A 24,214-nucleotide genomic window follows, 5' to 3' on the forward strand; every position below is an offset into this window, starting at 1 on the left:
ATGCAGAGACTGTGCCCCCAGAGAAACAGAGGTACACCGCTCGGATTCCAGTGATGTGTCACCACCACCACCACTGCCCCCCCCTCCCCCCACCCCCGGCCTCCTGAGGCTGGTCTGATGAAAGTGTTTCACATGAAAATGCTGGGGGACAATTGGAGCTTTCAAGACGCTGCTCTTCCTGTCCCTCATCCCAATACCTCGACGTTTCCCGATCCCACCCAGGCATCACCGTCTGTTCCCTGGATCCTTCCTGACACAGTTCCTCCCCCCATTGCTTCGAAGCCACTCTCTCTCTCCCACCCCACTTCGCCCACATCCTCTCTCTCTCAACTCCCACCGCTTCCCCACCACTCCCCCCTTAATATCTAAACACCATCTTCATTGCCCCAGCACTTCTCCCCATTGCCGCTCCTCCTCATTACACCCATTCTCCCTCTGCCCCCTCGTCCCTCAACCACTGCCCCCCAATCTTGCCCCTCATGTCCCGCCTCCCCGTTGTCACCACCCTGTCCTCTAACCTCCTCCCCCATTTCCCCCCTCCTCTCCCCTCCGCTATTGCCACCCCTCCTGCATTGCACCGTCGTCCCCTCTCCCCTGCATCCCTCACCACCACCCCCTCACCCGCTTACAACCCATCACTTTGCCCCTCTTCCCCATTTCACCCACCCCTTTACCCCTCTTCCCTCCTTGCACACCACCCCCTTTGCCCCTCTTCATGCATGGCAGCTCACGCCATCGGCCACTGACCGTTGCAATTAACCCTTGCCCTTCCCCCTGTGCCTCTCCCTAACCCCTCTGCGTCCCCACCCTGTCCCATTTTGCCCCCCTCCCCCCGGCACATCTAACCCATTCCCCTTTGCCCCTCATGCCCCCTCCCAGCTTGCACATCAGCCCCCTCTCCTCCCTGCACCCCGACCCCCCCTCTCCCCCCTGCACCGCGACCCCCCCTCTCCCCCCCTGCACCCCGACCCCCCCTCTCCCCCCCTGCACCCCGACCCCCCCTCTCCCCCCCTGCACCCCGACCCCCCCTCTCCCCCCCTGCACCCCGACCCCCCCTCTCCCCCCCTGCACCCCGACCCCCCCTCTCCCCCCCTGCACCCCGACCCCCCCTCTCCCCCCCCTGCACCCCGACCCCCCCTCTCCCCCCCTGCACCCCGACCCCCCCTCTCCCCCCCCTGCACCCCGACCCCCCCTCTGCACCCCGACCCCCCCTCTCCCCCCCCTGCACCCCGACCCCCCCTCTCCCCCCCTGCACCCCGACCCCCCCTCTCCCCCCCTGCACCCCGACCCCCCCTCTCCCCCCCTGCACCCCGACCCCCCCTCTCCCCCCTGCACCCCGACCCCCCCTCTCCCCCTCTGCACCCCGACCCCCCCTCTCCCCCACTGCACCCCGAGTCGCTTTGCCCCTCTGCCCCACATCCTTGTGCCCCCACCCCCTCTGCCCCACATCCTTGTGCCCCCACCCCCTCTGCCCCACATCCTTGTGCCCCCACCCCCTCTCCTGCTTTCTCTCTTCCACATCCCTTCTGCCCCTTGTACCCCCTCCGGCCTCTCCCCCCTGACCATCTGCCCCCCGACCCCTCTCGCCTTCCAAGCCCCTTTGGACCCCCTCAACCCCTCTCTCTCTCCGCCCCCCCAACACGATCCCTCTGCCCGCTCGACCCTGCTTCCCCGTCCCCTCCCCACTGTGCCCCGCCCCCCTCCTTCCTTCCCCCTCCCGCTTGCTCTCCTCCCCGACTCACTCTGTCCGGATCTGCAGCAGCCGCCGACTCCCCCTCCCCGTAGCGCCGCCCGCCACCCAACCAGCGGGAAGAGGCGGGGCCCCGGCTCACGTCGCGGCCAATCAACGCTCACCGCCCACATGGCATCCGGTATAGGTCGCAGGGAGGTGCCGTCCGATCAACAAAGGCGGGTCCAGCTTCAATCCTGACCAATCGGCACAAGGCCGGGGAGTGGCGTAATCACATCCGGGACAATGTTCGGGGCAGGGCGCCATTACGGCCAATCAGCGGCGAGAAGCCTTTGGATTCTAACCAATCAGTAGGGAGAGACGAGTCCAGCCTTGCATTCTGACCAATCAGTGCGCTGAGCTCATGGGGCATCCGGGATACCTCCCGGGGGGAAGCGACCGAGTTCCTAAACGGGGGGAGTTGGGAGGGTGTGCTTGAATTCTGACCAATCAGCGCAAGGACATCAGGGACACAACCCGATGCACCCTGGGAGTTGTAGTTTCCCTCTGAAAGACAGCAGCCATGAGTCCGCCACGGGAACTAATAACCAGTTCTTATTCCCCCTCCCCTTACTTGTACCCTCTCCGTTCACCGCTCGACCTGGCCGGCAATTCCCAGGATAATTGTTTCATGGTGGCGTGCTGACGACACTCGGCGTCCAAAGAGCCTGCGTGGCAATGGGGGAGTGGGGCGGGGCGAGGCAGAAGGCCATCAGCGCGCGTGCGCAGAAGAGAAGGCCTGCAAGCTCTCCTCGTTTGGGGCGGCTGCGATTGGACAGGTAGGCGCTTGACCGCGTAGTGCGCATGCGCAGGTGGCTCACGACACTCTTCCCCGCCCCCCCCCCCTTTCACTCTGCCAGGCCGCGCGCTGGCCCGAGCCATGTGACCCGTTCCCGCGCGAGGGAGAGGCACGCGGTGAGGTGCGACGGTTAGCCGGCTGCACATGCGTCTTCGGTGGGGGGCGGGTCGGGTAGCACCACCGCAACAACAACAACTTGCATTTACATAGCAGCCGATCGGTTGTTTTTTTTTGTTTGCAATAAAAGACACACACAGGGCAAGAGCCATTTACCCCACCTAAATTTGAGCAGGAACTGCCTGGAGGGGGTCAACCGAAAAAGCCGCCGGGGAGCAGGAATTTTTCTGGCGGAACCATTGGCGTGCCGCTCTGGCAGTGAGCCGGCAGGAAGACGATGGGCCAAATGGCCACCTTCCATGCTGTGACCATTCCGCCAGCCTCCAAAGCACGCCTCTATCCACGTATAGCTATGGCATGCCCATTTACATGGTGCCTTTAAGCCTAGTAAAATGCCCCAGGTCACTTTCCCGGGAGCGTTTTCACCCAAAGTTGGGGATCAGGATGAGACTTTTAAGCTTGAGCCCTTGTGGGGAACTGAGATGCAATGCAGATCGGCAAGGAACGTGGATGGTGGATGAACAAATGGGACAGGATATTTGCGGGGGCGGAGGGGAGGGGGGATTAGCAGTAAAGTTTGGGGTTGTTTTTATTCTTTCATGGGATGTGGGTGTTGCTGGCTACCATATTTTTATTGCCCATCCCTAATTGCCTCCTTGAGAAGGTGGTGGGTGAGCTGCCTTCTTGAGCCGCTGCAGTCCCTGTGGTGTAGGTACATCCACAGCGCTGTTAGGGAGGGAGTTCCAGGATTTTGACCCAGCGACAGTGAAGGAACGGCCGATATATTTCCAAGTCAGGATGGTGAGTGGCTCGGAGGGGAACCTCCAGGTGGTGGTGTTCCCATGTGTCTGCTGCCCTTGTCCTTCTAGATGGTAGAGGTGGTGGGTTTGGAAGGTGCTGTCTAAGGAGCCTTGGTGAATTCCTGCAGTGCATCTTGTAGATGGTACACACACTGCTGCCACTGTGCGTCGGTGGTGGAGGGAGTGAATGTTTGTGGATGTGGTGCCGATCAAGCGGGGCTGCTTTGTCCTGGATGGTGTCGAGCTTCTTGAGTGTTGTGGGAGCTGCACTCATCCAGGCAAGTGGGGAGTATTCTATCACACTCCTGTCTTGTGCCTTGTAGATGGTGGACAGGCTTTGGGGAGTCAGGAGGTGAGTTACTCTCCGCAGGATTCCCAGCCTCTGACCTGCTCTTGTAGCCACAGCATTTATATGGCTGGTCCAGTTCAGTTTCTGGTCAATGGTAACCCCCAGGATGTTGATAGTGGGGGATTCAGCGATGGTAATCCTACTGAAGCTCATGGAGTGTGGGAGACTGACATCTCCAATGCTTCTCTGGTTCGAGACATAACTGAGGGTTTCAGGGCACAGCATAGAGGTGGCTCAGTTGCCAGAAGATCACCCCTGCCCCATCTGCAGTGGACAGGATGGTGTGGTGGACATCCTGCATGGTCTCTGGTGGGCAAACGGGGAAATGGTGAGTCCATTCAGCCCTCTCAAACATTACGTGTACACTATAGTGCTCCATCAACCCATACAACCTTCATTCATTGTATGATTCTATACCTATCTCAAATCTCTCAGCTACCACACCTGTAAAGGTGCAAGCGTGAGTCTGTAAGGGCTACCAGGCTCTTTCTGTAAGTAGTCTTCATAGTCTGACACATAAGACAAGAGTTTGAACTGTTTCCCATTGGGTGGATTTCAATTAAGCTGAGAGTTGGGCTCAGCTATGAAGCTTCATGACTGAGAGGCTGTATAGAGTCATTACAGCACAGAAAGAGGCCATCGTGTCTATGCCGGCTCTCTGTAGATTCGTCCAGTCAGCCCCATTCCCCTCCCCCACACCCCGCTCGATCCCCAGAGGCCCTGCAAGTTTATTTCCTTCAAGGTCCCATCCAATTCCTTTCAAAATTATTCATCTCCACTTCTACCACCCTCATAGGCAGCAGGTACACTTGCTGCATAAGAAGAGTTCTTCCTCACATTCCACCCCACCCCCAAGTATCTCTTGCCCTAAACTTTAAATCTGTGTCCCTCGTCCTTGACCATCAGCTAATGGAAACAGCTTTTCCTGCGTCTACCTGATCTACACTTGTCATAAATCTTGTACATCTCTATCAGATCTCCCCTCCGCCCCCTTTGCTGCAAGGAGAACAACCCCAGATTCTCCAGCCTAACCCTGTCTCTAAAAATCCCCCTCGTCCCTGGAAGCATTGATAAATCTCCTCTGCGCCCTCTGAAGGAGCCTCAAAGCCTTCCTAAAAGTGTGGCGACCTCAACTGGTTTGCAATGCTCTACAAGTGAGGCCTAACTGCAACTTTATATATATATATAAAAAAAAATAAAGCAGACCACCGTGGATGCTGGAAATCGGGAATAAAAGCCAGAGAGTGCTGGAAATACCCAGCAGGCTGGGTGGGAGAAACAGAGTTCATGTTCCAGGTCCATATAAAGGTTCGGCCTGACCGTATGGACATGTTAATCAAGCTCCCAGCACTTCCCAAACCTGGTATCCCAATGAAAGCTCCCTCAGGGGGAAGAAACAAGATGTAAAACCCAATCCTGTGTATGCACAGCTACCCAACACACAAACGTACACATACGCCGACACAGATATACATGATTGAACAAAAAGCAGACCCCCCTTTAACATTCAATCCTTTATTAAAAGATTCATTTATAGTTGACCAAATATTCTGATTGCAAACAGTCACGGCGCTAAAATATGCTTACAAAATTAGACTGATACCATTCAAAAAGAGTCCTTTATTGGACCTGGACTGTAACATTCAATTCAGTGCAAAGCGTCTTAAATGGGAAATGCAGTTTTAAAACGCCCTGGCCCCCACCCCAGTCGCACAAAGACCGACGTCACTGCTTTAAGAGTGAAGTGAGTCCTCGGCTGTGAGGTGCTCGAGGATTAACGCCGGTGGCTACGTCTCATGGCAATCGTATGGCGTAGGTAGGAGGCCGTTCAGCCCATCGTGTCTGTGCCAGCCACCACACAGTTATCCAGCCCTTGGTCCGTCTGCTTGTAGGGAGGGAGCTGGAACCCGATGCGCACACATCAGGCGGAGTGTGTCTTTCTCCATATTTCTGAGGGGGATGGGGGGCGTCTAGTGTTCTGAGAGAGCAGCAAAGCTCCTCATACACTTGGCAGTTCCCCTTCCACTGCCAGCCTTTTATCGGGAGCTAGCATGCTTCCTTCTTTACCCCCTCCACCTCACTTGATTCCACAGTTGCCCCAAGTGACTCAAGTGCGAGTCGAGACGGCAAGCGTGAACAGGCAATTCGACTGTGAAGAGCATCACACTCGAGAATGAACCTGTTCTGGCCCAGCATTTGTCGAGTTTCCTCCAATTCCGCTGCCAAGTTAATCCAACTTGGGGGCGCTTTACAGCCTCACGGATGCCATTGAAACGCAAGACACTCCGGAGATGAATAACAGACGGCCATTGACCTTTTTTTCTTTTGAAAAAGGAGTTGAGGCTCTGGCAGCAGATCATTGTTAGTAGAAAAGCGAAGCCACCTCCAAAAGGTTCAGCAGCACCATGCGGGAATGTTCTGTCCTCAGAAGCGTCTAGTCCTTAACTCCCTGTTTTTAAGAGTGGAAAATGTGCGTGGATTCACACAGGCACTCCATAAAAACAGGTCGCATTCTACATCTGAACTGATATGTACCCAAAACGAGGGCACCTCGGGGACAAAGCAAAATAGTTCTATTTGGTCATTCGTTCTCCCTCTGCTTAAAGAGACATGCTGTTACCCGCTGACCATTTGTCCAAAATATGAACTTCTGGCCCTCTCGTTCTTTTGAGCCTTACGAGAAATTTGTCTGGGCAGTCTGAGCCAACAAGAGGAATAATTTAAAAACAGAAAAGCTCATGGATAGCACACAGGTATCATATGGGTAACTTTAGAATGCTGAATGAGCATTGCCTGTACAAATGGGGAGACGATAGTGTTTGGTCACTAGGCTGGTGCGACTAGAGGAGTCAGTCAGTGAGCACCGAGTGCTTGGTGGTTTAAGAGTTAACTTTACAGTCCCTGGTGAGCCCAGTGCCACAAGGAGCTCCCCGTGCCAGAATCAGTCTCGTTCCACGTCAGGGACACATGTCTCTCAGCCTGAGGCGACGTATTTCTCTCTTTACCCCCTCCACGTGGCCTGTAGTTTGACAGGTACAGGGATAGTCTTGGCTGAGGGATGGGGTGTTGGGCGGGCTAACCACAAGTGGAGGGTCAGTCAGAGAGGCCTGGCCTGGTGAGACTTGTTCTAGCAGCCTGACTGAAACGAGCTAACGCAGCACAGAACGGGGCTCTCTTGGTCTGATTGGCCCCCAAGAAGCAGTGCACCTACCAAATGGGCCAGCAGGAGGGGCTCTTGTGAGAGGACCGAATTAATTATATTCAGTTTTCTTAAACTGTCGCACTTCTGGTCCGGGGAGACCTCACACCCGATTCATACCGCTCTCCTCTTTGTAGAAGGCAGCATATGTTGATTAAAACTTTGCCCTAATAGCCATTGGGGTTAAATGCAAATTGGTGAGCTCGATGGTAAAACTCCCTCTACACTGTCCCAAACACTCCCAGGACAGGTACAGCAGGGGGTTAGATACAGAGTAAAGCTCCCTCTACACTGTCCCCATCAAACACTCCCAGGACAGGCACAGCACGGAGCTAGATACAGAGTAAAGCTCCCTCTACGCTGTCCCCATCAAACACTCCCAGGACAGGTACAGCACGGGGTTAGATACAGAGTAAAGCTCCCTCTACACTGTCCCCATCAAACACTCCCAGGACAGGTACAGCATGGGGCTAGATACAGGGTAAATCTCCCTCTACACTGTCCCCATCAAACACTCCCAGGACAGGTACAGCACGGGGTTAGATACAGAGTAAAGCTCCCTCTACACTGTCCCCATCAAACACTCCCAGGGCAGGTACAGCACGGGGTTAGATACAGAGTAAAGCTCCCTCGACACTGTCCCCATCAAACACTCCCAGGACAGGTACAGCACGGGGTTAGATACAGAGTAAAGCTCCCTCTACACTGTCCCCATCAAACACTCCCAGGACAGGTACAGCATGGGGTTAGATACAGAGTAAAGCTCCCTCGACACTGTCCGATGTAGTGTTATAATGCCGATTTACTGGCATTCTGTTAACACTCGGTTGCAGTGTGCTTCAAACTGAATTCAGAATTATTTCACCAGGGATTCTCCCCTTTCCCAACACTAACACCAGTTAGAAAACAGAGTATCAGCATTGGGGTGACCACTGGTGGCCGAATTCTTATTACCGGAACTGACGGAAGCAGGATGAGAACCCCTGCTGGCCAGTAATCCTCCATTGAGCAGGAACCCATACGTGCCCTGTGGCTAGTCACTAATTGTAGATGGGCGTTGAGGAGGAACAAGAGGTGGGAGAGATGGCAAGCCATTCAATTCATAAATAAATCATGTTTCTGTTAAGATACCAGCTTTTCCCCAGCACTCAAGAGTTGGCATTCAGTATAAAATTCGTGTACTCCATGCGTGCCTCCAGAAACCCCACCCCGATCCCCTCACATCAGGAGGAAAACAGCAACAAGGCCAAAAATGACAGCGGTGGACGCCACTGCTGGTGAGCTTCCAGCATTCACCCTGACGGTATAGACAGCCACAACCTCCTTCAGTCCATCCTCACTGGCTAGGCACTCAAAGAGCCCCCCGCTCGTCGGGAGCTGCTGGTTGAAGAACAGAGAGCAGGAGCCATCCCTGATGGTGCAGTTATACTGATCCTTCTGGTTGTAGCTCCATGAGTACACTGCGTGGTATGACTTCACCGGACAAGGCAAGTAGAGGTAGACACCTGAATCCACGGTTAACACTTCAGACCGCTTGTCAAATGACTGAACATCTGAGGAGAGGGAGGGGGGGGGGAAAAACGGAGAAATTAATTGAAATACTTTCCAACACATTAAAAGAGGATCCTTCAACCCCATCCCTCAAACACTAATATTTTGGCAGGGCCAGGGAGTGGAATCATGGGCCCCGGTGCTTTTCCGCTTTCTGGGCCCCTTATTCCCCTGCCCCCACCCTCTCTCAATCACGTGAGATATTTTTCCCTCTCTCAAGATTCACCAATCACAGAAAGGTCCTAGTAAAATGATGACACCCATTGTTAACATCTGGTTACAAAAATCTGATATATGTGCAGCTTGGGGTCATTAATATTAAGAACATCAACGATATAATGCAGTCTTAGTTTATGCACCCTTTTGGTGATCCCACCTTGATTATTAAACAAACCAGAGAGTACAAATTTTAGTTTAACAGCATTGTGCAGTATTGAGAATATCCCATTAGTTATGTATAACACTGTACAGATGTTAACACTGATTTTAGTGATTGCCTCAGCACTCATTAACATGTTCTGCATATTGCACCATATGGAAACCGTGACAGTAAATTCATATTTGGGGAAAGGATTCAGTACTTGCAACCCAGATAAACTGCACAAATTCTTTTCCATTCTGTAAAAGTAGAAGAAGGTTTTCTCTTGCCTGGGTACATGATATTATTTCATTTCATACAAGGGGTGTCATTGGATTTTATTTTATCAATAATCTCACAGAGTAGAAAGATCAAATGATTCTTTAGCAACAAAGTGGAATGGTTGAAGAACACAGGTCTTCATTGTCAGTGAGAAGCATTGGAGCCCTCAGGTGTCTCTCTGCAACGTGACTTTTAAGAGGCCAGAGGATGAAGACTGAATGGTTCACAGTTGTATCTGTGTTTTCTTGATCAAAATGTCTGAAGACTCTGTTGATTGCTGCTTCTCACTGCAATCTATTTTCAATATCTACTATGCAACACAACTTTATCACAATATTTCAATATCTCAAAAAACTCACAAAGAACACCAAGATAGACTGGGATACTAGGTAGGTAGACAAAAAAAACAAGATTGAAGTCAATGGAAAAGACTCTAGAGAATCATGTGAAGTGTAAAACAGGTTACTGATTCACTCTGAGCCCATTACACACCCCTGTCCTGGCAATCTCACCCCAGAAACCCCACTCACAGTAAACTTTCATTAGCAACAAAATAAACAGAACTCCAGTCATGATTCCATTCTCTAACCAAAAGATAATTATGGATGACAAAGGCCATCTAGCCCAGATCATCTCATAGAATTGCATACAAACATGTGTATTAGGAGCAGGTGTAGGCCATTCGGCCCCTTGAGCCTCCTGCTCCATTTGATAAAATTGCCTACGTTGTACCAGTGATTACAACTGAAAAGTACTTAATTGGCTGTAAAGTGATTTGGGACATTGTGAAAGGTGCTGCATAAATGTAGGTTTTGCCTTTCATTCATTACACCTGCATGCAGTAGGCAGAGTGACTGTAGCAATGGTGAAATTGGAAGCTCAATGCTGATTCTCTAAGGATAATTAATCACAGAGCAATCAACTGACGTTAGAAAAGTGGTTGCAAAGAAATTACTACATTTACAAAACAGTTCAACTCTGTAGCTAATACGACCTTACCATTCTGACTCTCTGGTGCCAAGCCACAATATACATGGCATCTGCTCCTTTTATGCTAATGACACTATCCCCAGGATTTGCCAATCAGACATCTACCAGTAGTTTAGGAAAGATGTACAGGAGATTGAATTACTGATCTGAACTTTTCAGAGAAGAATAATACAAGGTACATAAATTCAGTACATTCCTAACTCAAGAACTGGATTGTTTCCCCTTCCCCCAGAAACTTTCATACAAATTATGTTATATACTGTGAATTTACAGCCTAAAATGGAAACACATAATTAATAAAGATTAAACTCCAACAGCAAAAAAAAGTGACACCCCTCACACCATGCCATCCCTGCCACCCGCCCCTCCCACTGTCTCCTGGTGGAGGGAGTGAATGTTTGTGTGTGCCAATCAGGCGGATGGTGTCGAGCTTCTAGAGTGTTGTTGGGAGCTGCACTCATCCAGGCAAGCGGAGGGTATTCCATCACACTCCTGACTTGTGCCTTGTAGATGGTGGACAGGCTTTGGGGAGATGGGAGGTGAGTTTCTCGCCGCAGTATTGCAAGCTAATCATAGCAGCTTGCGGGGTAGCAGATGATCCCTGTACAATCTGGCTTAGCGAGGGAGAGAATCAGCCAGGGCTGCTTTGCAGATTGCAGTCCAACTAGAAAGGGCAGGTAGAGACAGACAGATTCAGACTAGATTGCGATGCCCCTGACAGTTGAATAGCCCGTGGAATCTTGGAAAAAATAGCCAGGTGGGGAAGGTTCCAGAGGGTGCCTGTGACACTGTATGGCAGCTGCAGTTGGCACTTGAGTCATGGTAAATGGTTGGAAGGGGAAGATAGGGTCAGCTATTTGCGCTGGGCCGATGTTAAGTTAGGTTGTGTGGGTCAGTGTCCATTGAAGGAGGTGGGAAATACCTTGTTCGTCATCACAAAGGGAGACGTTGAGCTGTTCGACACTCTGAAGGATCATGCTGCAAGGTAAAACGAAACAACAGTAAACAGACCTTGTGACCTGCTCAGAGCTGAGAAACAATTACACCGCATTTCTATTTGCCGATGGCTTCTTACGCAATCAGGATATCAAGCAGGTTGCCGGTTAGGTTTCCTTTTTCTTGAGGTGGGGGAAGTTCTGTATTCGCTGAAGTGAGCCTACAAATAACTCCCACTTTTCAGGTCCCCAGTATTTTTTTTTACTTTCATGGGATGGGGCATCGCTGGCTGGGCCCAGCATTTGTTGCCCATCCCTAATTGCCCTTGAGCTGCCTTCTTGTGATGAGCTGCCTTCTTGAGCCGCTGCAGTCCCTGTGGTGTAGGTACACCCACAGCGCTGTTAGGGAGGGAGTTCCAGGATTTTGACCCAGCGACAGTGAAGGAACGGCCGATATATTTCCAAGTCAGGATGGTGAGTGGCTCGGAGGGGAACTTCCAGGTGGTGGTGTTCCCCTTGTATCTGCTGCCCTTGTTCCTCTAGGTGGTAGTGGTCATGGGTTTGGAAGGTGCTGTCTAAGGAGCCTCGGTGAATTCCTGCAGTGCATCTTGTAGATGGTATACACTGCTGCCACTGTGCGTCGGTGGTGGAGGGAGTTTGTGGATGGGGTGTCAATCAAGTGGGGCTGCTTTGTCCTGGATGGTGTTGAGCTTCTTGAGTGTTGTGGGAGCTGGACTCCTCCAGGCAAGTGGGGAGTATTCCATCACACTCCTGACTTGTGCCTTGTAGATGGTGGACAGGCTTTGGGGAGTCAGGAGATGAGTTACTCATAGCAGAGTTTCTAGCCTCTGACCTGCTCTTGTAGCCACAGTATTTATATGGCTGGTCCAGTTCAGTTTGTGGTCAATGGTAACCCCCAGGATGTTGATAGTGGGGGATTCAGCGATGGTAATCCCACTGAAACTCATGGAGTGTCGGAGAATGACATCTCCAATGCTTCTCTGGTTCGAGACATGACTGAGGGTTTCAGGGCACAGCATAGAGGTGGCTCAGTTGCCAGAAGATCACCCCTGCCCCATCTGCAGTGGACAGGATGGTGTGGTGGACATCCTGCATGGTCTCTGGTGGGCAAATGGGGAAATGGTTGGCCCATTCAGCTCTCTTCCAAGTCAGGATGGTGAGTGGCTTGGAGGGGAACTTCCAGTGGTGGTGTTGTTCCCCATGCATCTGCTGCCCTTGTCCTTCCAGATGGTAGTGGCTGTGGTTTGGGATGGTGTTGTTGACAGAGTCTTGGTGAGACCCTATCAAACACTCCCAAGACAGGTACAGCATGGGATTGGATACAGAGTAAAGCTCCCTGTACACTGTCCCCATCAAACACTCCCAGGACAGGTACAGCACGGGGTTAGATACAGAGTAAAGCTCCCTCTACACTGTCCCCATCAAACACTCCCAGGACAGGTACAGCACGGGGTTAGATACAGAGTAAAGCTCCCTCTACACTGTCCCCATCAAACACTCCCAGGACAGGTACAGCACGGGGTTAGATACAGAGTAAAGCTCCCTCTACACTGTCCCCATCAAACACTCCCAGGACAGGTACAGCACGGGGTTAGATACAGAGTAAAGCTCCCTCTACACTGTCTCCATGAACTCTCCCTGGACAGGTACAGCTGTCACCAAGCATTTCACCTACACGGGCCATTTGTTCCAAGTATAACGTGCACCTTAGGTTACAAGTTGAAAATCGTGCTCCCGTTAATCTGCACGTACCTCTCAAACTGCTCAATTTTAAATATATTCTTTCATGGGATGTGGGCCTCTCTGGCTAGACCAATGTTGTTGCTCATCCCTAATTGCCAGTGAACTGAGTGAGTGGTGAAGAATCAACCGCATTGCTGCGAATCTGGAGTCACATGTAGGCCAGACCAGATAAGGACGTTAGATTTCCTTTCCCAAAGGACATTAGTGAACCAGATGGGTTTTTTTTGGGATTGTATCTCGATCACCATTACTGAGACTAGCTTTCAATTCTAGATTTATTAATTTAATTTAAATTCCGCCCTGTGCCATGGTAGGGTTTGAACTCGTGTCCCCAGGGTATCAGGGACGATGAGAGCTGCCCCGTGAGCCTGGTCAAAAGCCGTGCACAAATGAAGCCAAGTGTATCGAGGCCTACCTGTCACTACTGTTCAGAGCTTCAGAAACGGACACACATTTCCCATTGTCTTGATCCCATCCACAGTACGGGTCTCTGGCAGCGACACAGGGCTGACAGATGCTTCCGTACCCCTCGCAGTCTGCGAGAGGGAGTTGGACAGTCTCCAGCGGGGTCCCAACAAACAGGTGGCCCTGAATGGAATGACTCAGAGAGTTAGCACTTTGGTGCCCGGTGCACAATGTTACTAGAACAGCACGTTCTGTGACCAGCACATTTGCAAAGCGACACAGAGAGAACCAGGACAAATGGGGAATGCAATGTCTTTAATGTTGCTACGCGTAGCAACATTAAAGACATTGCACTCCCCATTTGTCCTGGTTCTCTCTGTGTCGCTTTGCAAATGTGCTGGTTGCTTGTGGCGGAATTAAATGCATCTTTATCTCAAACCAGTCCCAACGCAAGCTTTGTGAGGCTACCCAGCCCTCCCCTGGCCCCTCTGACAATACCCAATCCCTTGCCGGATTATACCTCTCCCTCCGCCCCACCTATAGTGGTCCTGAGGCACATGCAACAAGATGATCAGAGCTTTGGTTCCCATTCTGTGCTCATCCCAAACGTGCCCTGGGTGGGAGGGGCAAATCAGCTGATGTCCGATTGCCAGATCGCCATCCAGTCACTGACTGTCTGTCTGGGCGGTGACAGGATAGGGTTCGTCTCTGATGCCCTTGCGGTCAAATAGCTTGCCCGAAACTCTTGCATGCCAGTTCAGGAATGAGGAATTGCGAGGGTAAGGTACGGTAGCAGGGGTGCCCGCCTGGGAGAAAGACTTTAGAAACTTTCTCCACAATGCTGCTGTTGCCCAGATCCTGTGTCTGCCTCATGCGAGGCTTCCATTCTAAACTGATGCAAAACAACAACTTGCATTTACATAGCACCTTTAAATAGTAAAACGCAGCCTGGTGCCTCGCGAGAGCACAAATCAGACAAAATTCAACATATCAGAAGATATGGGGAAAGATGACCAACTGCCTAGTCAAAGATGCCAGTTTTAAGGAGCGTCTTAAAGGAGGAGAGAGAGAGGCGGAGAGGTTCAGGGAGGGAATTCCAGAGCACAGGGCCCCCCCAGGCAGCTGAAGGTATGGCCGCCAATGGTGGAGCGATGGGAATCGGGGGATGGGCGAGAGGCCGGAATTGGAGGAGCGCAGCGATCTCGGAGAGGTGTAGCTTCAGCGTTAAATGTTAGAATGAAGGGTGACAGGAAGTTGGACAGGGAGTGTGCACATACCCAAGTTAGTAATGCAGGAGATCTCCCATTTCCCTGTCCCTGCTGAAGGCACTGGCCGTGTGTTCCACAGGCTGTCCTTTCAGTGAATTTAGACAGCGGTCCGGCAGGGCGTTTGACCCCCAACGAGCATGGCCGAGCCTTGGGACGGACTCAATCCTGCAACACAAGCGCTCGCTGTCCCTGCCGGACTAGGCTGGAGGCAACCAGCAGTGCCAGTCTTCCCTAGCCTAGCTTGGCCGAGTGGCCTACGGCATCCACCCTCCCCCCCCCCGAGCACAGCTGACTTCACTGGGCACTGCCCGGCCCGCCTGGCTCAGTGCCATCTCACCCGCCGAGGGATTAGAGGGACATGCTGATCTGAGTATTACCGTGCTGGAGTCCAGGGTCATGGCGGAGATGGGAGCTTCGTTCTTAAAGGGGCTGAGCTCAGAAATAATGAAGGCCTTCCCGTTGCTGTGCAAAACTTTATGGATCTTCCCGTTTCCTTTAAAAAGAGAAATGAAGAAAGCAATTACCACCTCAGCTGGTGAGCAAGTGTAGGGCTGCTGTTCCCATTGGATTTGGTGCTCCCGGTGAGTGCCGGACGAGAAGCTTTGACAGCTCGGCCAGAATATGGCGCTGAGCGTGCCCGACGCGCCCGAGCGTGAAGTGACGGGCGATGAAATCGGGCTTGGGTCCCGCCGTCATCGCGACGTTTCATTCGGCAGGCGGGTGCCAGGGTCGGCTGTGTGCCCGCCGATAATTAAAAGGCCTTTTAAGGCCGTTGCTTGAAATTAACTCGAAATTAACGCTGCCCGTCCTAAGGGAGGCCGGGGGGGGGGGGGGGGGGGGGGGGGGCAAAAAGGCCAAGCGGCCTATACATTTTTTAGGAAACTCACCCACGAGCGGGGATGAGGTTTCCTAAAGCTAATACGCTTTAATTTAAAAACTTTAATCTGGAATTAAAAACGTGTCCCATCTCGCGTGACAGAATCACAGGAGGGGGACGTGTTTTGTCCATTTTTTTTTACTGTCTTTATATTAAGTTCTTCAGTCCCCCTGAGGTAGCTCCGTGCCTCGGGGAGATTGAGCTGCGCGCCAGGCCTGGCTCTCCCACCTCCCGCTACCCGCACAGGCAGCGCTCAGCGCGGCCGCTCGCGATCCCCGAGCTCACCCGACGAGGGGGGAACTTCTGGCGTTACTTCAGCGTTACTCAACTTTACGTATTGGCAAAATTTTAATTGAAGAGGCTCTAGGCGAAGGCTGGAAGATTGGGACATCAGAAAGTAGGCAGGAGACCAGTGAGTCAAAGGGCCTGATACGTTGTGGTTTGGAAGCTGATGATTCAGGCTGGGAAAGGTGGAAATGGGTTGGGGGGTGGGGGGTCGCTGAGACTTTCCAGCAGCCTGATAATTTGCTTTCCACACTTGACGGAAAATCAGAAAACACACAGCCGGAATGCCCTGCCCGAGAGTGCGGTGGAGGCACGTTCAATCGAGGCACTCGAAAGGGAACTAGACCGTTATCTGGAAAGGAAGAATGTGCAGGGTTATGGGGAGAAGGCAGGAAAATGGCACGGAGTGGAACGCTCATTCGGAGATCTGGTGCAGACACGATGGGCCGAATGGTCTCCTGCTGCGCATCCCACGATTCTGTGATTTTATGACAAGTCTGACCCACCCACAGATACCCACCTAACAAAAAAAAAACATATATCCCACCCAGAGAGCTGATTAGCCCGTCTGGGTGAAATGTATAGAGGTTCCAGCCTGTTCCCCACCTGGGACAGGTTAGTGTACAGGTCACCCTCCCACCTGCTCCCAGTCACTGCATGTTTGTCAGTGACAATATCACTGCACATACCCATGCCGAGAAACAAGACCAGGTAGAAGTTGTGGTTGGCACCCTTGACTCTGTCAGCGGTGACCCTGGTGTAGTTGCTGTGCTTTATGAAGTAGAGAGGGTGTTCCTTGATGGGGTAAATAGGCTCCTCAATCTCCGGGTGGTTCCTGATCACTGCCAGGACATTCTTGGGCACGCTGCCTCTGATACACTGTGGAAATAAATCAGGTGTGCAAATCAAATATTGCCCGCAAAGAAGCTTAAAACATGCTAATTTCGTAAAACGTATTTAAACTGGTTAATCTATTGATAGATTATTGCTGTTCAATGGATTAGGGAGGACCAGGAATGGCAGATTTAAACTGTGTAAGGCTAGCAAAGAGACCGGACATTGAACAGTTCCTCATTTCCCAGATAGTAGTGAGACTCTGGGGTACACTGCTGGCTGTGCAGTGTGTGCCAATAATTCTGAATCAAGGGAAATGATAATAATGTTTTCTGATGATCATCCCAGACAATTTTACCTTTTATATCCACACAAATATTTTCTTTACCTGCCTGTACTGTAGGTGATGCAAACCCTGTGATATCTATTATACTGTAATAACACCCCACCCCAACATCTCTATTAGGTTGCAGCCTATAACTCACTCCCGGGTGTCTGTTATTCTATATATAAACCACCCAAACCCCTCGATTAGATTCCAGTCTGTAACTCACTCCCGGGTGTCTGTTATTCTATATATAAACCACCCGAACCCCTCGATTACATTCCAGTCTGTAACTCACCCCCGAGTATCTGTTATTCTATATATAAACCATCCCAAACCCCTTGATTAGATTCCAGTCTGTAACTCACTCCCGGGTATCTGTTATTCTATATATAAACCACCCGAACTACTTGATTAGATTCCAGTCTGTAACTCACTCCCGGGTATCTGTTATTCTGTATATAAACCCCTCGATTAGATTCCAGTCTGTTACTCACTCCTGAATATCTGTTATTCTATATATAAACCACCCTGAACCCCTCGATTCGTTCCAGGCTGTAACTCACTCCTGGGTATCTGTTATTCTATATATAAACCACCCCCAACTCCTTGATTAGATTCCAGTCTGTAACTCACTCCCGGGTCTGTTATTCTATATATAAACCACCCGAACCCCTCAATTAGATTCCTGCCTGTAACTCACTCCCGGGTATCTGTTATTCTCTATATAAACCACCCTGAACCCCTCGATTAGATTCCAGTCTGTAACTCACTCCCGGGTATCTGTTATTCTATATATAAACCACCCTGAACCCCTTGATTAGATTCCAGTCTGTAACTCACTTCCGGGTATCTGTTATTCTATATATAAACCACCCCAAACCCCTCGATTAGATTCCAGTCTGTAACTCACTCCCGGGTATCTGTTATTCTATATATAAACCACCCTGAACCCCTCGATTCGTTCCAGGCTGTAACTCACTCCTGGGTATCTGTTATTCTATATATAAACCCCCCAATACCCCTCGATTAGATTCCAGTCTGTAACTCACTCCGGGTATATACTCGATGTGTGCTGATGAGCTCTTTGACCGCAGCAGGGACATTGCACCTGAAGCTCTCCCACAACATACGCATGCTCTTTTTCAGTAGGACCCACTTGTGATGAGAAGCAGGAACCCTGACCATTTCCCGCCTCCCCCTCTCCTCCTGAGTCACCCAGTACGTCCCTCACGACCATTGCCCCGAGCCACAGGGGAGCTAGGACAAACTCAATTTCACGCCACACTCTGTCATACCGTTCCTGGCCTTGGATTCATCGGCAGGTTGCCAGTGAAACCTTTCAGCTTGGAGGTTTTAAACGCCCGGTCTATATCCACTTGCGAATAGGCACAGACTGCAGTGCAGTTCCTGCAGGAAACAGAACAGCAGTAAGTCAGTACAGTGATCTCATCTTGTCCTACCATGCCCCACTTTGTTTACATCAGGCAACCTGTTAGGGGCTTAGGCATCGATATGGCTGACTGGTTTGAGGCTCATGGAGGCTTGAAAATGACAGCAAATAATTAGGAAAGCTCACCGACTACTATTGCTCATTGTGAGGGGAATTGAACACAAAAGTAGAGAAGTTATGCTTCAGTTACACATCTGGAGAGGTCATCAGACCACATCTGGAGCACTGTGTACAGTATTGGTCTCCTTATTTAAGGAGAAGGATGTAAATGAGTTTCAAGCAGATCAGAGATTTAATAGGCTAGTACCTGGAATGGGCGGGTTGTCTTGTGAGAAAAGATTGGACAGACTAGGCTTGTATCCACTGGAGTTTAGTGGAGTAAGAGGTGACTTGATTGAAACATATAAGATTCTGACGGGGACAGGGTGGATGTGGAGAGGGTGTTTCCTCTTGTGGGAGAATCTGGAACCAAGGGTCACTGTTTAAAAATAAGGGGTCGCCCATTTAAGACGGAGACGAGGAGAAATTTTTTCTCTGAGGGTCATGAGTCTTTGGAACTCTCTTCCTCAAAAGGTGGTGGAAGCAGAATCTTTTGAATATTTTTAAGGCAGAGCGAGATAGATTTTTGATAAGCAAGGGAGTGAAAGGTTTGGGGGTAGGCGGGAACGTGGGGTTGAGGTTACGATCAGATCAGCCACGATCTTATTGAATGGTGGAGCAGGCTCGAGAGGCCGAATGGCCTCCTCCTGCCCCTAATTTGTATGTTTGTAATTAGTACCAAGACATTTTTACTATAGTGTGAATTTTGGACTGTGACCTGTATGCGACATTGCATCATGTTGAGCAGTTTCTGAGAGTGAAAGTTCATTAATTGGGTGTTAATTGCAGAGCAAAACAGGCACTGAAGGAGTTAGTGTGTTGGAGTGAGTAAATAGGCAGAGCTTGGTTATAGTGTGCCCACTGTTCACAACACCATCTTCATCGGGCAAATAGCTCTTAGCTTACACTCTTCTCTCAGTCCAACTCAGTTGGTACCATTCTGGCCGCTGTTCAGAAGGTTGGCGTTCAAATTCCACTGGAGGCCATTAACTGGGTTGATGCACTGCCAGGTGCATGATGTTAACTCATGATCCTTCCTGCCTGTTCTGGTGGCTCAGGTAGATCCCATGGCATTATTTGGAGAGCCGCAGCGAAGTTGGCAATGCCGACTTAAGGAGGGACGTTGGCCAGTCCGGGAGAAAATTGGTTAAATGCCCAGTCATGCCATTGCTGTGTGTGGGCTCTCACTATGCACAAAATGGCTTGCATTGTAGCAACACCGTCACCTCCAAGTTCCTCCTCCAAGTCACACACGTGCACTGTTTCTTTACTGGCGCTGGGGCAAAATCCTGGAACTCCCTCCCTAGCAGCGCGGTGGGTGTACCTACACCACAGGGACTGCAGCGGTTCAAGAAGGCGGCTCACCACCGCCACCTTCTCAAGGGGGCAATTAGGGATGGGCAATAAATGTTGGCCTAGCCAGTGACACCCACATCACAGGAAAGAGAAAGATGGGCTGCAGGAATGGAAAGGTGATGGCCGAGACAAACAGAATGGATAGTCAGTCATGCAGAACTGGCTCGACAGTATCTAGATTTTGCTTCTTCTCTTGGAGTTTGCACTCACCACAGGCTGGAGAAGATTCCGTACACTATACTCTTCCTGGGGTCATCTTCCACACGGAGGACAAAGGCATCGACAATCTTGTTGAAATACCTCAATTCTTTTGGGAAGCCACAGATCAGTCGGGCCTTCAAGAAGGTCGTCCATGAGTCCTGAGCAGCCTTTGTTGCTCCCTCATCAACCTGGGGACACCGAACAGAAAGTAGAGGGAGTTACTCACTCTCCAGCATGACCGATCTCTTTGGGAGACAAACTGTGGTGGGGGCAGGGTAAAGGGGCTGCCTTTGGAATGGAAAGTCTTTAAAAGGCAGAGAGCGGGCATTAGGCCACTCGGCCCCTCGAGCCTGCTCCGCCGTTCAATAAGATCATGGATCAGCTCCACTTCAACCCCATTTTCCCAGCCTTATCCGCATGTCCCTCGATTGCCCCAGCATCCAAGAAACTGGAAACTACTCTTTTAAAGCCTATTAAATCCAATTTCCCAGTTTTCTCCAGGCTCTGCTGGCTGTTTGTGCCCTTTTGAGTCAATTTGAAAGCCCATCTGCTTCCTTGCCTCAGTGACATTCTTCAGGCCTGTATCCTCCCCAGTCTTTTGATTCTTCTTCCCCGCTTATCCTCTAGATTTCACCACAGGTGGCTGCTGGGGAGAGTCATGCCTTGACTTTACCTCCACTTTTGAAATGCACCTAAGACAACATTGGACAGGAGCCCTGGCTGCATTGACTGAATTTGTATGGACAGACCTCTGGCTGTGTTGATCAAGTTTGTAATGGACAGAGACCTCTGACTGCATTGACCAAGTTTGTAATAGACAGAGGTCCCTGCCTATGTTGACTGAGTTTGTAATGGACAGAGGGCCCTGGCTGTATTAATGGGGTTGGTAATGGACAGAGGTCCCTGACAGTGTTGTTGGAGTTTGTAGTAGATAGAGGCCCCTGACTGTGTTGATCAAGTTTGTAATGGACCAGAGGCTTCTGGCTGTGTTGATGTGAGTTTGTAATGGACCAGAGGCTTCTGGCTGTGTTGATGTGAGTTTGTAATGGACCAGAGGCTTCTGGCTGTGTTGATGTGAGTTTGTAATGGACCAGAGGCTCTTGGCTGTACTGATGTGAGTTTGTAATGGACCAGAGACCCCTGGCTGTGTTGATGTGGGTTTGTAATGGACCAGAGGTCCCTGGCTGTTTTGTTGGAGTTTGTAGTGGACAGAGGCCCCTGACTGTGATGATGGAGATGGTAATGGACAGAGGTCCCTGGCTGTGTTGATGGAGTTGGTAATGGTTGGAGGCCCCTGGCCATTGTCACAACAGCAAATCACAGCCCCAAATTATTTACCGACACATTGAGCTTTTTAAAGGAAGACATTTTTTTTTTTATAAAAAGACATACAAGCAAAAGCTGGCTGAGAATGTAAAGTAACCACTTTCTGGAAAATTCCTATGTGGATTATACTTGACCGATGAGCCCAGAGAGAACATGGAATGTCGCACCTAAAAAGGTGTCAAGGCTTAATTCAGACAGAAACACTTGAAAGGAAGAGATGCAATGGACAGGACTGAACTTTAATCTCCTGTGGTTGTGGAGACAATGGAGACCGATTACCAAATCTCAGCAGAAACCATCTCCTGTTGAGTTATATCTCAGAATGTGGAAATGGTCTGAGTTGGGGGACCTTGCCTGGGGACTGGTTGTAACACTGTTGTTGGAGTTTGTAATGGACAGAGGTCTCTGGCTGTGTTGTTGGAGTTTGTAATGGACAGAGGCCCCTGACAGTGATGATGGAGTTTGTAATGGACAGAGGTCTCTGGCTGTGATGATGAAGTTTGTAATGGACAGAGGTCACTGGCTATGTTGTTGGAGTTTGTAATGGACAGAGGTCTCTGGCTGTGTTGTTAGAGTTTGTAATGGACAGAGGTCTCTGGCTGTGTTGTTGGAGTTTGTAATGGACAGAGGCCCCTGACAGTGATGACGGAGTTTGTAATGGTCAGAGGTCTCTGGCTGTGATGATGAAGTTTGTAATGGACAGAGGTCTCTGGCTATGTTGTTGGAGTTTGTAATGGACGGAGGTCACTGGCTATGTTGTTGGAGTTTGTAATGGACAGAGGTCTCTGGCTGTGTTATTGGAGTTTGTAATGGACCGAGGTCTCTGGCTGTGTTGTTAGAGTTTGTAATGGACAGAGGTCTCTGGCTGTGTTGTTAGAGTTTGTAATGGACAGAGGTCTCTGGCTGTGTTGTTAGAGTTAGTAATGGACAGAGGTCTCTGGCTGTGTTGTTGGAGTTTGTAGTGGACAGAGGTCTCTGGCTGTGTTGTTGGAGTTTGTAATGGACAGAGGTCTCTGGCTGTGTTGTTGGAGTTTGTAATGGACAGATGTCTCTGGCTGTGTTATTGGAGTTTGTAATGGACAGAGGTCTCTGGCTGTGATGTTGGAGTTTGTAATGGACAGAGGTCTCTGGCTGTGATGTTGGAGTTTGTAATGGACAGATGTCTCTGGCTGTGTTGTTGGAGTTTGTAATGGACAGAGGTCTCTGGCTGTGATGATGGAGTTTGTAATGGACAGAGGTCTCTGGCTGCGATGATGGAGTTTGTAATGGACAGATGTCTCTGGCTGTGTTGTTGGAGTTTGTAATGGACAGAGGTCTCTGGCTGTGTTGTTGGAGTTTGTAATGGACAGATGTCTCTGGCTGTGATGTTGGAGTTTGTAATGGACAGAGGTCTCTGGCTGTGATGTTGGAGTTTGTAATGGACAGAGGTCTCTGGCTGTGTTGTTGGAGTTTGTAATGGACAGAGGTCTCTGGCTGTGTTGTTGGAGTTTGTAATGGACAGATGTCTCTGGCTGTGATGTTGGAGTTTGTAATGGACAGAGGTCTCTGGCTGTGTTGTTGGAGTTTGTAATGGACAGAGGTCTCTGGCTGCGATGATGGAGTTTCCAATGGACAGAGGCCTGAGCTGAGCTCATAGTAAAAGCTCTTACTAGGCACTGATTTGACGGTTTTATACGGAGTCTTACCTTACACACACGCCCAATGCGGGACTTGAAGGGCTCCCCATTCAGAGCAACACTGCCGTCAGTCTCACTGAAGAAAAAGTAAATCTCATCCTTGCTGCTGTCCTTCAGTTTGATCCACGCTGACCCCACGAACCTCGGATCTAAGATGGAAGAAGCTTATTGAAATCCACAGTTGAGGCTGTTGATTGATTACAGACAATTACACTTTAACACAAAGTGCTGGAAATGCACAGCGGACCTGCCTCCATTAGAGAAGACACGGCAATGAGAGAGTGTTCTGAGGAAGCAGACGGGGCCTTCAATTGACCTCTCACCTAAAAGATGGCACCTCCGCCTGTCAGCAGAGTCTCCCTCGCAGCTGGCACTGGGAGTCTCAGCCGGGATTTTGTGCTCAAGTGCCCAGAACAGGCCTCAAACCAAAAGCCAAGAGAGTTCTCCCCACTGAGCCCCAGCTCACACCGTCCACCTCAAAACCTACCTTTCAATCTGTTCTCTTTTAGGATAATGCAACACCACATGTTAGTATAGGCAGCGGAGTTACTCACCGCATCATTGCAAACTCTCTCTGGTGTGTGACACTTACTCTGAAGCCATTTGTCTTCAGTCCTCAAGTTCTTTAACCTTCCATAACTGCGATGAATTGCACCACCGCCAAGGCTGGTGTCAGTAATCGCGGAGTACACATTTCCCTCTGCAGCCAAGAGAGAAGTGGAATTGAGTAACAGTTGTCAATAAGCCCAACTGGGCCTCCACTGTCACCCAATTAATTAGCAATTGGGTATAGGCAGCCTGTCACTTTGACACACATGGGGTCAGAGCACAGAAGCCTCAATGAAGACATACGATGGGATCGAGAACAGATACAGAGCAGGGATACGCTGGGTTAGAGCACAGATACAGAGCAGGGATACGTTGGGTTAGAGCACAGATACAGAGCAGGGGTACGCTGGGTTAGTGCACAGATACAGAGCAGGGATACGCTGGGTTAGAGCACAGATACAGAGCAGGGATACGCTGGGTTAGAGCACAGATACAGAGCAGGGATACGCTGGGTTAGAGCACAGATACAGTGCAGGGATACGCTGGGTTAAAGCAGATACAGAGCAGGGATACGCTGGGTTAGAGCACAGATACAGAGCAGGGATACGCTGGGATCGAGCACAGATACAGAGCAGGGATACGTTGGGTTAGAGCACAGATACAGAGCAGGGATACACTGGGTTAGAG

At 50.5% G+C, this 24,214-nt stretch overlaps 1 protein-coding gene across 1 annotated transcript in view; it reads right to left on the reverse strand.

Annotated features, from left to right (window-relative positions):
- Nucleotides 1–5,296: 5,296 nt before the first annotated feature.
- LOC144672212 (semaphorin-7A-like) overlaps nucleotides 5,297–24,214 on the reverse strand; it is a 30,809-nt gene continuing 11,891 nt past the window's right edge. The window contains exons 6-14 of the mRNA XM_078534030.1: nucleotides 23,571–23,678; nucleotides 22,988–23,127; nucleotides 19,986–20,164; nucleotides 18,166–18,277; nucleotides 16,398–16,587; nucleotides 14,924–15,039; nucleotides 13,289–13,461; nucleotides 11,097–11,152; nucleotides 5,297–8,546 (exon numbers count right to left, since the gene is read on the reverse strand). Of these exons, the coding sequence (XP_078390156.1) occupies nucleotides 8,212–8,546; nucleotides 11,097–11,152; nucleotides 13,289–13,461; nucleotides 14,924–15,039; nucleotides 16,398–16,587; nucleotides 18,166–18,277; nucleotides 19,986–20,164; nucleotides 22,988–23,127; nucleotides 23,571–23,678 (1,409 nt within the window). The 3' untranslated portion in view covers nucleotides 5,297–8,211. The remainder of the gene's footprint in view (nucleotides 8,547–11,096; nucleotides 11,153–13,288; nucleotides 13,462–14,923; nucleotides 15,040–16,397; nucleotides 16,588–18,165; nucleotides 18,278–19,985; nucleotides 20,165–22,987; nucleotides 23,128–23,570; nucleotides 23,679–24,214) is intronic.

Source organism: Cetorhinus maximus, chromosome 36 (genome assembly GCF_964194155.1).
Source record: "Cetorhinus maximus chromosome 36, sCetMax3.hap1.1, whole genome shotgun sequence".
Classification (NCBI taxonomy): Eukaryota; Metazoa; Chordata; class Chondrichthyes; order Lamniformes; family Cetorhinidae; genus Cetorhinus; species Cetorhinus maximus.